At 58.1% G+C, this 13,994-nt stretch overlaps 1 protein-coding gene across 2 annotated transcripts; it reads right to left on the bottom strand.

The window, feature by feature from the left end:
• Positions 1–292: 292 nt before the first annotated feature.
• Positions 293–13,621, bottom strand: SCART1 (scavenger receptor family member expressed on T cells 1). Of its 2 annotated transcripts, XM_046027254.1 has the most exons (14): positions 13,398–13,621; positions 11,256–11,573; positions 10,135–10,431; positions 8,963–9,271; positions 8,302–8,607; positions 7,828–8,145; positions 7,441–7,755; positions 3,170–3,484; positions 2,955–3,023; positions 2,565–2,879; positions 2,247–2,294; positions 1,575–1,709; positions 915–1,109; positions 293–458 (listed from the first exon to the last, which is right to left on the bottom strand). In XM_046027254.1, the coding sequence occupies exons 1-14, from the start codon at positions 13,462–13,464 to the stop codon at positions 388–390; spliced, it is 3,078 nt and encodes a 1,025-aa protein (XP_045883210.1). In that variant the 5' UTR covers positions 13,465–13,621; the 3' UTR covers positions 293–387. The 2 variants fall into 2 exon arrangements, with proteins under 2 accessions (XP_045883210.1, XP_045883209.1); XM_046027253.1 differs by lacking the exon at positions 293–458 and having other exon boundaries at positions 691–1,109.
• Between the last annotated feature and the right edge of the window lie 373 nt (positions 13,622–13,994).

Below are 13,994 nucleotides of genomic sequence, written 5' to 3'. Positions count from 1 at the left end.
CTGGGGACCCTGACGCGGCAGAACACCTGGGCCGGTTCCAGCGCCCTCTGCGAGGCGGCGCTCCGGAGCTGGTTCTGCGGGGCCCCACTCCGACGATGCATGCCCGAGACCCACGCGAGCAGGAAGCTGCGGGTGCGGATGGTGGAGAACGCGCGCCCTCCCCGGACCACGGTGAAGAGGGGGTAGCTGAGAACTGCACCTGGGCTGGGACAGGTGGTCTGAGGAATGTTCCTGAGATGAATTAATGCATGAATGAGTGAGTTCAAAGGGACTTTAATGACATCTCCTTTTGAAGTGAGGACAATGAAAGCCCCCCAGGGCCTGGGCTTCCCCCCCCCCACGCCCTCCCCTAGGGTCACTGATGCCCCCATGGCCAGCTCACTGTCATCACGTCCCAGGACATGCTGTGTCTTCTGTCTCAGGCCAAGCTTTGGGGCCGAGGCTACAAGGAGCCCCACCTGCGTTGAAGGAGAAAGACGCACGTTGGGCTCCTTGGCCACCCCTCCGAGCCCCCACCACTTCTGGGCCCTGGTGTGTCACTTGAAACCAGAGGCCAGACAAGGACTAGAGTGGGTGAGCCAGGGTCACACTGCATCCCCTCCCACCCTGTACTCAGGCCCCCTGCAGCCGAACAGGACAAGGTACTAGAGGAACCCTGGGGGCAGCCATAAGAAGAAACCCAAGGAAAACTGCAGGACCCTCTCTAAACTCCACGTCCCCCACAAGAAGATTCCTGTCTAGGGAACAGCTCTGAAGGGATGTCCCAGCCTGTGGCGCAGGAGTGAGGGACATGGACACACGGGCAGACAGCTCTCAGGGTCTTTAAATGTAGGCACTGGCCAGAGCAGAGCCCCGCACATAGGAGCCGTACAGAAGGAAGAGCACGACAGACGCCAGCACGCAGAGGTGCACACCGGTGGGGCTCAAGGGTGCCTCCTCCTCTTCCTCCTCCTCCTCAGGGCCCAGCTCCGGCTCCCCCGCATCGTCATACTCCTCCTCCAGGGCCAGGTTCTGGGACACTCTGGGTCCCTCGTCTTTCTCCCCCATGGGGACAGCTCCAATGTCCTCATAAACAGCTTCCGAGGCCAGACTCCCCAACATTCTGGAACCTGCAAAGGGCACACCAGAGCCCCCTAGAAGAGACCCTCCCTCTGTCTGAGCCCACCCCCTGCTGGCCCTGTGCAGCCTGGCCTACCAAGAGCAACGTCCCCCACAAGGGGCCATATGTCTCCCTGGGCTCCCATGGCTGTTTAACCCCACCGCACAGATGGCATAACGCATCGGGACACCCCTGGGGACTTGTTTTCACACCCAGGCCACGCCTCAGGAGCAGATCAGGGTCCACAGTTCCCTGACCCCGAAAACTCATGGGTCCAAGGATGTCACTGAGAAGTCACCATGCAGTGGGGGTCTGGGTGGGACCAGACAGGCAGAGCAGTTCCCAGGAGAGAAGGGGCCTGTGGAGGGCTGCGGTCTCAGAGTGTGCACCCCCGGCGTCCCCATCCCCAGAGCACGGGCTCTCCTCCCTCCCATACCCCTCCCTCCCCACACACCCTCCCTCCCACACCACCTACCCCTGCGGGCTCTGCCACGGCACCACTGCACCCCCAGGAGCAGGGAGACGATGACCAGGAGGGTGCCGAGGACAAGGCAAAACGTCATGGGCAGGTTCCCGGTCTTGAGGGCAGACGGAGGGGCTGAGGGGTGGCCTGTGGGGACAGTGAGAGGTGGGGTCTCCCCTGTGTGCCTGGGGTATTGTGACCTTGGGTCTGGACCACCTGAGCCTCTCAGGGAGGGGGAAGGCACCCAGAGGAGAGATGGGCCTTGTGCTCCTCTCCTAGACATAGCCCTGAGGTCACAGGGCAAAGGTGAGGAAGGAGGGGACACAGGAGGGAGGGGGCCAAGAGCAAGAAGTACCAGGAGGGGGGGGCCAGAAGGGATTCAGAGTGTCCCCAGGTCAAACCTCCCTGCTGGTAAAAGAAAGACCCCAGAGAAGTGGCTGGTCAAGGCCTGGGCCTGCCGTCTCACCCCGTGGCTCTCCACATAGGCTGGCCTCTTCCTCAGAGGAGGGGGTGTTCCTGGTCCTCCAGACCTTTGCCCAACCAACCTAAGGAGGGGCTGCCTGGGGCCTTGGCACCCATAGGAAACTCCAGGGGACCCCTCTGTGCAGAACCCATTGTAGGGCCCCTCTGAGCTGGGGCCAAACAGGAGGGCATGAGCTGAGACTTGAGGGAGAGCACACCTACCTGATGTCCGTGCCAGTGCTGGTGGCAAGGCCGTGGTTCCCCTGTCACCTGCAGGAGAAATCAGAGCTATCAGAGGGCAAAGGAGGGGAGGCAGCCACAGCCCTGGGCAGCCCAGACCCTCAGCCGTGTCCCAGCCCCACTCAACCTGAGCCCAACATGCCATGAGACAGCCACAGAGGCAGCCAGAGGAACCCAGCTCAGGTACAGCCCTAGGGCCACGTTTTGGGGGATATTCCAAGGACCTCTTCTGGCAACGCCCACCCCAGCCCCCAGCAATCCCCACCACCCCGCCTGGCCCGCTGCCCCCTGCCCACTCACGGGAGCAGTGCACACCAGCATCCTCCTTGTGTCCACAGTCTCCGAGTCCCCACGGCTCCGCAGGACAGCTCCACAGGGACGACTCGCTGCCACGGCACCCCACCTCATCCAGCCACACAGGGCCCGAGCCTGGCCCGAAGGCTGCCCCTGCAAGGGCACCCAGAGCTGGGCCACAGCCCAGCTGGCGGCACACGACCTCTGCATCTGCCAGGTCCCAGGAATCATCACACACGGTGCCCCAGGAGCCAGCATGCCAGAGCTCCACACGGCCGGAGCAGCTGTCCTTGCCCCCACGCACACGCAGCATACCCTCCTCTGGAAAAGAGAGCTGTGGTCAGTGCAGGGCAGGAACAAGATGAAGGGTGGACAGGGAGATGGACGAAAGGGTACCTGGGCAGCTGTGGATGGATGAGCAGTTGAGGGTCTCCCCAGAATCCTGTGTCATTTTCTCTGACAACCCTATTGGATCACATAGTCACCATCCCATTGTAAATGCCCTGAAAAGCTCCAGAATGAAGTCTGTAGAGCCCACAGGACGCCAGGCCCTGAGTCAGGGTCAGTGGCAGCTCCTACGGGTGAGCTCTCAGAAACCGCCCATGTCCCACCTGCACAGGTGATCCAGACCTCCTCTCCAGGGGCACAGGATTGTGGGTGCCACGGGGCCGAGGGGCACTGCCACAGAGTGGAGTTCCTCAGCCTGCGGCACTCGATGTCATCCACCCAGGAGGTGCCCAAGCTGCTGTGGACAGGCCTGTTCTCTAGCCAGCCCTGTTCCCCACAGCCCAGCTGCTTGCAGATGATGGACAAGGAGATGTCCTTCAGGGCATTACTGCACACGGCACCCCATGTCCCATTGTAGAACACATCCAGCCACCCAGCACAGTGGTGGATGCCACCTCGCAGCCTCAGAGCCACTGACCCTGGAAGAAAAGAGCAGTCAGGCCAGGGGAAATTTCCAAGGGAGGAACCAAAAATGAGAGGGTCGCAGCACCAGGATCAATGTTGCTCATGGGCATCTAACCCATCAATCACACGTCCCCATGACAATCTCCCACCCCAGGGATGCAGGGAAATGTTAACCTCTGGGGACCAGAATTAATCCCCAGCTGTAGGATCTTAGCGGGTGTCAGCTAATTGTCCAGAAATCCATCCTTGCAAATCGTTCAAAATACAGAATAATCCAAGTGCTAAATGAGAAAAATTTAGCAGCCCAGAATACTTTATCCAGAAAGGCTGTCATTCAGAGTAGAAGAAAAGATAAAAATCTTCCAGGACAAACAGAAACTAAAAGAATTTGTGATCACTAAACCAGCCCTGCAAGAAATATTGAAGGGGATCCTTTAAGCAAAGAGAGAGCCCAAAAGTAACAGAGACCAGAAAGGAACAGAGACAATATACAGAAACAGGGACATTACGGGTAATACAATGGCCCTAAATTCATATCTTTCAGTAGTTACTCCAAATGTAAATGGACTAAATGCCCCAATTAAGAGTCACAAGGTATCAGAATGGATAAAAAACCAAGACTCATTGATATGCTATCTGGAAGAGACTCATCTTAGACCCAAAGACACCTCCAGATTGAAAGTGAGGGCATGGAGAATATTTATCATGCTAATGGACATCAAAAGAAAGCTGGAGTAACAATCCCAAATCAGACAAATTAGATTTTCATCCAAAGACTGTAAAAAAAATGAGGAAGGACCCTATATCATAATTGAAGGGTTTATCCAACAAGAAGATCCAATAATTATAATTATCTTAATTATAATTATCTATAATTATAGTTAATAATAATTATAAAATATAAAATTATAAAATAATTATAATTATCTATAATTAAAAATATATCTATGCCCCTAACATGGGAGCAGTCAATTATATAAACCAGTAAATAACAAAATTAAAGAAACACATGAACAATAATACAATAGTAGTAGGGGACTTTAACACCCCACTCACGGCAATGGACACATCATCTAAGCAGATCAACAAGGAAACAAGGGCTTTGAATGACACACTGGACCAGATGGACATCACAGATACATTCAGAACATTCCATCCTAAAGCAAGAGAATACACATTCTTCTCAATTGCACATGGAACATTCTCCAGAACAGATCACATATGGGGTCACAAACCAGGTCTCAACCTGAGTACCAAAAGATTTGGATCATTCCCTGCAACAGTCCATTGAAAGGATTATTCACCACGACCAAGTGGGATTTATTCCTGGGCTGCAAGTTTGGTTCAACAACCACAAATCAATCAGTGTGATACGATACATTAATAACAGAAAGGACAAGAACCATAGGATCCTCTCAATGGATTCAGGAAGACCATTTGACAAAGTACAGCACCCTTTCTTGATAAAACTCTCTGCAGTGTAGGGAGAGAGGGAGCACACCTCAAAATAATAGAAGTCATATTTGAAAAGTCCACAGCAAATATCATTCTCAATGGGGAAAACTGAGAGCTTTTCCCCTAATGTCAGGAACATGACAAGGATGTCCATTCTCACCACCATTGTTCAACATAGTACTAGAGTCCTGGCCTCAGCAATCAGACAACAAAAAGAAGTAAAAGGCATCCAAATTGGCAAAGAAGAAGTCAAATTCTCATTCTTTGCAGATGATATGATACTTTATGCAGAAATCCCCAGAGACTCCATTCCAAGACTGCTAGAAGTCATACAGGAATTCAGCAAAGTGTCAGGATATAAAATCAATGCTCAGAAATCAGTTATAAACACTAACAATGAAACTGGAGAACAAGAAACTAAGGAGTTGATCCCATTTACAATTACACCCAAAACTGTAAGATGCCCAGGAATTAACCCAACCAAGGAGGTAAAATATCTAAAAACTATAGCACACTCATGAGAGAAATTGAGGAAGACACAAGGAAATGGAAAAATATTCCATGCTTATGGAGTGGAAGAACAAATATTGTTAAAATGTCTATGCTGTCCAGAGCAAGCTACACATTCAAGGCAATCCCTATCAAAATACTAGCAACTTTTTTCACAGAGCTGAAAAAAATAATCCTAAAATTTGTATGGAACCAGAAACGACCCCAAATAGTCAAAGGAATGTTGAAAAAGAAAACCAAAGCTGCAGGCATGACAATTCCGGACTTCGAGCTCTATTACAAAGCCGTCATCATCAAGACAGCATGGTACTGACACAAAAACAGACACATAGATCAATGGAACAGAATAGAGAGCCCAGAAATAGACCCTCACCTCTATGGTCAACTAATCTCCAACAAAGCAGGAAAGAACGTCCAGTGGAAAAAAGATAGCCTCTTCAACAAGTGGTGTTGGGAAACTAGACAGCCACATGCCGAAAAATGAAACCGGACAATTTTCTTATGCCATACACAAAAAATAGACTCAAAAATAGACTCAAAATGGACAAAAGTCCTAAATATGAGATAGTAATGCATCAAAATCCTAGAGCAGAACACAGGCAACAACTTCTGTGACCTCAGCCATAGCAACTTCTCACTAGACACATCTCTAAAGGCAACGGAAATAAAGACAAAAGTGAACTGTTGAGACTTCATCAAAATAAAAAGCTTCTGCACAGCAAAGGACAAAACCAAAAGACAACCAACGGAATGGTAGAAAGGGTTTGCAAGTAACATATTAGATAGTATGCAAGATCTATAAGGAGCTCATCATGGGGCGCCTGGGGGGCTCAGTCAGTTAAAGCCTCTGCCTTCGGCTCAGGTCATGATCTCAGAGTCCTGGGATCGACCCCCGCATGGGGCTCTCTGCTCAGCGGGGAGCCTCCTTCTTCCTCTCTCTCTCTCTCTCTGCCTGCCTTTCTGCCTACTTGTGATCTCTCTGTGTCAAATAAATAAATTTTTTAAAAGAACTTATCAAACTCAACACCCAAAGAACAAATGATTCAATCAAGAAAGGGGCGGAAGACATGAACAGACATTTCTGCAAAGAAGACATCCAGATGACCAACAGACACGTGAAACAGTGCTCCACATCACTCGGCATCAGGGAAACACAAATCAAAACCACGATGAGATCCCACCTCACACCAGTCAGAATGGACAAAATTGACAAGTCAGGAAATGACAGATATTGGTGAGGATACAGAGAAAGGGGAGCCTCTTGCACTCTTGGTGGGAATACGAACTGGTGCAGCCACTCTGGAAAACAGCATGGAGGTTCCTCAAGACGTTAAGACTAGAGCTGCCCTATGGCTCAGCAATTACACTAGGAGGGATTTACCCCAAACATACAAATGTCTTGATCTAACCGGACAGCCGCACCCCAATGTTCATAGCAGCAATGTCCACAATGGCCAAACTATGGAAAGAGCCCAGATGTCCGTCGACAGATGAATAAATGAAGAAGATGTGGTTCATATATACAATGAAATATTACTCAGCCACCAAAAAGAATGAAATCTTGCCATTTGCAACAACATGGATGGAGCTAGAGGGTATTTTGCCAAGCAAAGTCCATCAAAGAAAAACAATAATCATATGATCTCACTCACATGTGGCATTTAGGAAACAAAACAGATGAACACAGGGGAAGAGTGGAAAAACAACACAAGACAAAATCAGAGAGAGGGACAAACCATAAGAGACCGCCAGCAGCATCAGAGCAGACCCGCCCTGGGGTTCCCTGTCCCCCACCCCCTCCCGCGCCCCTCCCCCAGGAGGGTGAAGAGCGCACGCAGCATCACCACCGCCAGAGGACACCCTCGGGTGCCCCGTGGAGCTCTCCAGCCAGGAAGAGGGAGAGCGGAATCCGAGGAAGGCAAGTGCGCGCGATGTCACGCACTCGGACAGCGCGGCCATTTGGTACCCAGCTGCCCCAGGAAGACACTCAACCAACAGGACCGACCTGAGCAGACGACGCCGGCGTCCTCCTTGTGCCCGCAGTCCTGCTGGCCCCAGCCCCGCGACGGGCACTGCCACAGCGCAGACTCGCGGCCGCTGCAGCCCAGCTGGTCCAGCCAGATGCGCCCTGAGCCCGCACCGAAGGGCGCAGCCCCCAGGGCACGGAGGGCTTGGCCGCAGCCCAGCTGCCGGCAGACCACGTGGGCGTCCCGCAGGTCCCAGCCGTCGTCACACACGGTGCCCCACACGCCTCCGTGCAGCACCTCCACGCGCCCCGCACAGCGGTGGGGCCCCCCGGCCAGCCGCACCCACCGGCTCCCTGCGGAGACAGCGCGCAGTCAGGGCGCCGGGCCCGCGGGCAGATGGGCGGGCGGCCCGGGCACTCACTCACCGGAGCACACGACGCCCGCGTCCCGCGCGGCTCCCGCGGGTACCAGCGGGGATGCGGACACGTTGCACTGGGTCAGGCGGGTCTCGGTGCCCTGACAGCGCGCGCGGCTCAGCCCCACCCGGACGGCCCCACGCCTGGGCGCAGGCGCATCGTAGGCCCGGTCAGCCAGTCCGCACCCCAGCTGCCTGCACACCACGTGGGCGCCGCGCAGATCCCACGCGTCGTCCAGGACGCGGCCCCACACCCCGTCCAGGAAGACCTCCACGCGGCCGTCGCAGCGGCTCTGTCCGTCCCTCAGCCGGAGGGCGTGGAGGAGACCTGGGGAGGACGCAGGGACAGGGGTCAGGGAGGAGGGACTCTCCGCCTGCAAAGGGGAGGGGACCACCACCTCCCAGCAGAACGCCGCCCACTCCCAGCCTCCCTCTGCCCCTCCCCCCGACCTCCCCCAGCCCCCACCCCCGCTCCCAGACCCACCTGAGCAGACCACCGCAGCCGCGTTCCCCAGGGCACAGGCCGCGCCCCCCAGAGTGCCGACTGGGCAATTCCACAAATAGGGTTCTGTCCCCACACAGTGAAAGGCGTCAGGCCAGATGGGAGCGTCCCCGCCCCCAAAGTGGCCTCCTAGGGGTGTGGCCTCCGCGCTGCCACAGTTGAGCTGGTGGCAGAGGACGGTGGTGTCTGCTAAGTCCCAGTGGGCCGCGCAGATGGGTGCCCAGGCCCGCTGCACCTGGAGCTCCACGCGCCCCTCACAGCTGCCGCTGCCGTTAACCAGCCGGAACTCTGAAGAGGGGAGTGGGTGTCAGCATCCCCCTCCCCCACAGACCTGATTCTTTCCTTCGCACCCAGTGCGGTGGCCACAGCCAGGCCCTTGCCTGCCTCACCAGCTCCCTCCGCTCTTCAGCCTCAGCAGCCAGGTCAGCCTCTCGCAGTCATGCTGGCAGACTGTGGTGTGCAGCTGGGGCGGGGGGGCACAAGCTTCTCCTCCCTCCCATGGACCCACAGAGGCAACACTTCCTCAACTCGGAACACGCACACCCTCCCGGCCAGAGGCATCTTCATGAGCCCAGCTTAGAGCCCCCAGAGAGAGCCACCGAGGGGGGCTGGCAGGGACGGCTACTGGGGGCTGCCTCCTAACCTGAGCATCTGAGCCCAGCATCCTGGCCGTGCCCACACTGGTGCCCCGGCCCCCGAGGGCAGTGGAACAGCAGAGACTCGTTGCCTGCACAAAGGAAGGCCTCCGTCCACACGGGCCCAGAGCCCCGACCGAAGTGGGCGCCCCCGGGCGTGGACACGGCCGAGCCACACTGCAGCTCCCGGCACACCACGTGGGCCGTGGCCTGGTCCAGGTCATCATCACAGACGGTGCCCCAGGTCAGGCCACGCCTCACTTCCAGACGCCCGGCACAGGGGTGCTCACCGCCCTCCAACCGGGCTTCCATGTGCCCTGGGGGAGGACACAAACTCTGTTAGGGTCATGTTCTCAGCAAACCGCTCAGCCACCTCCCCGGACTGCAACAGGCTCCAGCCAGGGCAGAGCACCTGGGCCCAAGCAGTGGGTCTGCAAGCCCGGGCCAGAAACTGAGAGCCAGGGGCCCAGACACCCTCTACCTAGAGCAGAGCCGGGGTCACTGTCACGTCCCTGAGGTCAGAGGGCAGAGTCACCTCCTCCAGGGGCTCACATGTGTCACACAGCCTCTGCCTGCCCAGGGCAGGGCCTCAAGGCTCTGTACAGTCTTGGAGGCCAGGTCAAGGCCCCTCTCCTGCCCCAAGTCACTGCCTTCTTGGGGGCACCCAGGACAGGGGCCCGTCCGCCTCACTGCAGCCTTTCCTCGTTCCCAGAACCGAGCCAGCATCTCTGAGGGCTGTTTCACTTGCCCGTTTGAGGCAGGACTGGGAGGGGACAGCCACCAGCCGGCCAGCTCGAGTCGCACACGCGACAATCTCAGCTCCACCAGCTCAAACGCTGCAGGACAGCCAGGCCCCCCGCCAGCCTGGGGGCTCTGAGCCAGGACACCTCTGCAGGGAGAACACACAGGGGCCTGGGGGAGGCCCCCGTGGGCCATCCAAGAGCATCTCCCGTGCCCTCACCTCCAGGCCTCCGTTCCAAACAGCTCTGAGCCAGAGAACATCAGATGGTGCCCACACAGGGCTCTCCTCTCTGTCAGCCCAGCCGCCCCGACCTGATCCTCTGAGACGGCAAGGGGCCCGGTGGCAGCAGGAGATCGGGCTGGGAGGGCTGAGACCCTTCCCAGCGGCTCCTCCCCCAGGGCCCTGCGCGGGGACTCAGCGGTGAACGCAGGGCCTCACCTGCGCAGACCACGTCCGCATCCTGCTGGAAGTCACAGCCGCTGCGCAGATTGTTGTTAAGCCTGCAGTTCCGGATGGTGGGCTCGGTGCCCCTGCACGTCATGTACTTCCCGACGACACCCACATCTCGGCGCGGCGCCTGAAGCACAGGCCCACACCCCAGCTCCCGGCAGAACACCGTGGCCTCCTCCTCATGCAGGCCGCAGAGGCGATCCACCCCATTCACATTCCTGATCTCGGGGAGCCCAGAGCAGGGGCTGCGGCCCTTCACCAGCCGGATCTCCCGAAAGGTGCCATCTGGGAATCACAGGCCCACGTGGCCGAAGGTGGGGACCCTGCCGGCCGCTTGGCCGCTCAGAGCCTGTGGCCTGCCTCGATGACCAGACTCCATTTCGGCGTGGCAGTCCCTACACTGGGTCTGGGTTCCTGCCCGAGACCAGCCGTCGGAGGGCTCAGTGCTGGGCTGCGTGGGGCCCTCTCTGAGAGCAGGCAGCCCCAAAGGCCCCCCCCCAGCAGGCCCCCCCACTCAGAGGGTCCTGGGCCTGTCACTGTCTTGAAAATCTTGCTGTTTTCAGGGGCCCCTGCGTTTTCGCCTTATGCTGGGCGTAGTGGGCCCGCCTCACAGACGGGACGCTACAGAGGCACCCGCAGGTCCGCGGCCACCCAAGTGCCCGAGACTGCAAAAGACCCTCAAGCGAGCCTCCAAGGGAACGCGCTCGCCCTCCGCATTTCGACACCTACTGTTCAAGTGTCTGGAAGACAGGGTGGTCCTCGAGCCCCGCCTACCCGCGTGGTTCCTGCTCCTCCCACATCGCTGCCCTGCTCCTTTGTTCCCTGCCTCCTGCAGCAGGGTCTGGTCCGATTTACTCACCGGGCCCGCCCCCCGCATCTAGAATAGTGCCCTGCAAATAAGCATCTGTTGGAGGAAAAGCAAAGGACCCTAACAGAAGGAATGACTCGTGAGAATTGGAAGGCTTCACGGGTGGGGGTGGTTCTTACACCCAGTGAGGAGCCCCAGCCAGAAACCCCCAGACCCCCTGCTCCCCCTCCCCAGCCCCACCCTCCTCCCCCTCCCCAGCCCCACCCTCCTCCCCCTCCCCAGCCCCCTCCAGCAGACTCACTTGCACACAGAGCCACCACCACCCACTCGTGAGGGCACTCGCTCTGCGTCCAGGCCCCGAGGCTGCACTCCCAGAAGGAGGGCTCATCGCCCCTGCAGGACACGTTGTGAAGCCACGGCCGCACCATCTCCCCGGGCAGTGGGACGTACTTGGGGGCACCCACCGCATGGCCGCAGCCCAGCTGCCTGCAGACCACCGACGCCTCTGCCAACGTCCATTCCTGGTTGCACACGTGTCCCCACTGCTCCTGGTGGCGGACCAGCACCACGCCGTCGCAGGGACTGTGTCTGTACGCCAGCCTCAGGGCGTGTGGTCCGCCTGCAGAAGCACGGGCCGGCCTCAGAGGGGCCGGAACCGTCTTTGTGGGGTGGGGGAGGGCCGGAGCGGCAGGGGAGGTCCGAAGACTACGTTTCCCTGTAGCCACTTCCAAGGTCTCGCTCTGAGGCCTTGGCGCAAAGTCAGGTCCCTGGACGCCCCCAGCAGACGCGGTCCAGAAAGGTGACGGGCTGGGGTCACACAGAGACCCTCCCACTGCCCCCAGGCAGCCTTGCGTCCTCACCTCCACGGTCCCCCTCCCCCCAGTCTCATCCTCTGCTGCCCTCCAAGCCCTCTGGGCCCCTACGATGTGCGCAACTCCACCCCCGGGCAAGAAAGGCCCCTCGTCCTCCACTGTTCTTCCCACCGCCTAACGCACCTCCCAGTCATTATCCCCCACTCCCACGAGGGCCTGCGGCCCACCACACGCACCGCACCACTCCATTCCCTGCTCACCCCTGCCCTCCACCTGGCCGCCTACCCCTCCGATTCTGTCCTCCAAGCAGGCCACCTCCTTGGGTTTCAGGTCTTGGCAGCTCCCTGGACCAGGACCAAATGGACCACGCTACCAGGAGCGGGACCCATTTCCAGAACAACGCCCCGTCTAGGTCTCTGCACCCTGGTTTTTCTGTCACAGCCCCTTGATCCCCCATTCTCATGACCCCCTCCTGGGCTGGTGCGGGAGAAACACAACAGCAGCCACAGAGAAGTCTATGTCCCAGCCTGGGCCACCCCAGACCACATCCAGGGCCTATCCTGGCCTCACAGAGGGAGGAGGCAGAGGGCAGACTCCCGCATACAGATCCAGAGGAAGGCACGTCCCCCTCACCACCCTCTCACCAACCCTGGAGCGTCTTCATTCAGCGCTGGTACAACCCCAGAGCCTCTGCATCCCCTTCCAACCTGTGAAACATGTGTCTGCATCCTTAACACAAAACGAGATCCCCTCCAGCTTTCCCATGCCACTCCCGCCCGATGGCATCACTGGCCACAGATCCCTGCCAACATCCCCTGCGGTGCCCTTACTGTCCAGCTCTGAGGCCACCTGGGCTGGGCCCTGGGTCAGCCTGTCCAGTGAAATGTCCTTCCATCAGTTTCCAGGGCCCTGGACGCTGCTACCCTCTCCTGTCTCCCTGCACAGCTCACACGCACGCTCGCACACACCGTCTGACACCAGCAGGACCGCTCACCCAGTCAGAGCCCCGTGCTGGTGTGCGCGGTCCCCCCAGGGGCCTCTTCTCTCACCACCTGCCTTTCCGTGCTGGTCCGTCTGGCAGAACCCCCTCTCTACAGCTTCCTACCCATGGTCCTGCCTCCTGGTTTTGGGACCCACTGGGCCCACACCCCTGCAAGCACACCTTGCTATTGCAACTCCCTAGAACTGTGTCTCTTCCACGTCCCAGCACAAGCTGAATGGTCACCCTCGTGGCCCAGCACAGCTCACTCTCCCACTCCTTCAGCAGCGCCGCAGCCCCAGGGAAAACGGACCGAGCAGCCGCTCTGCAAGACCCCTCAGCACCTCCCGTCCATGGGGTCACGGGGACCCTAACCCAGTCCCCTCATTCACCCAGGCTCTGGCCCAGCCCTGCACCCCAGGTTCACCATGGAGTTAGATCTCCTCAGTCTTTGTCAGAACAAGAGTCTCCAGGGACACAAACTTTGGAGCCCACATGCCCACCGGCCCCAGGATGACCCATCCCCCTTGGGACTAAGCAAGCGCCCAACAGATAGCCGGTCACAGCAGGAGATCCCCACACCCGAGGGTCTCAGGCTCTACAGAGCCACGGCCTCCAGAAGCTTCCACGGATGAGGGGAGGAGAAACTTACCAATGGGGACTGCCCTGAGAGTGAGGAGAAGGGTCCCCAGTCCCAAGGCCCAGAGAACTGTCTTCATGGCCCTGTGACCCCCAGAGCTCAGCCTACTCCTGCTGTCCACAGGGGCAAAGCAGAGATTATAGCCCGGAGTCAGATACACTGAAGTAGGGGCCACCAGTAGCCTCCAGGAACCAATGCAGACAGGGCCTTTCCAGAATGTACCAGGGGTCGTCTCTCTGTCTCTGAGCAGGGCAACCAATGACCTTGGTAGCCCTGAGCATTGCCAGATCTAAGCGAGGGGCCCAGGCTGTGGGTTTCCTCCCACAGTGCTAACTGCTGACAGGGCAGCTTTACTGAGACCTCACAGTCAGACAGGTCTGAACTGCCACAGCCACAGCGACAGCAAAGCCATGTGTGCCTTGCCCTCCGCTCCAGGCCCAGTGGCCTTGGCTCCCCATCACAGTGACACAGCGACACCAGACTTCTGGGGACTACCAGGCACTGAGTGGGAGCCCCACAGCACCAGGAGAATGAGACAGGCCAGGATAGCCTTGCAAGGCCCCTAGAAGCTGAACTGTCATTGGACCTACAGCCACAAAAGGACAGAAC

Source organism: Meles meles, chromosome 13 (assembly GCF_922984935.1).
Source record: "Meles meles chromosome 13, mMelMel3.1 paternal haplotype, whole genome shotgun sequence".
Taxonomy (NCBI): domain Eukaryota; kingdom Metazoa; phylum Chordata; class Mammalia; order Carnivora; family Mustelidae; genus Meles; species Meles meles.
This window is presented reverse-complemented; position numbering and strand designations above follow the sequence as displayed.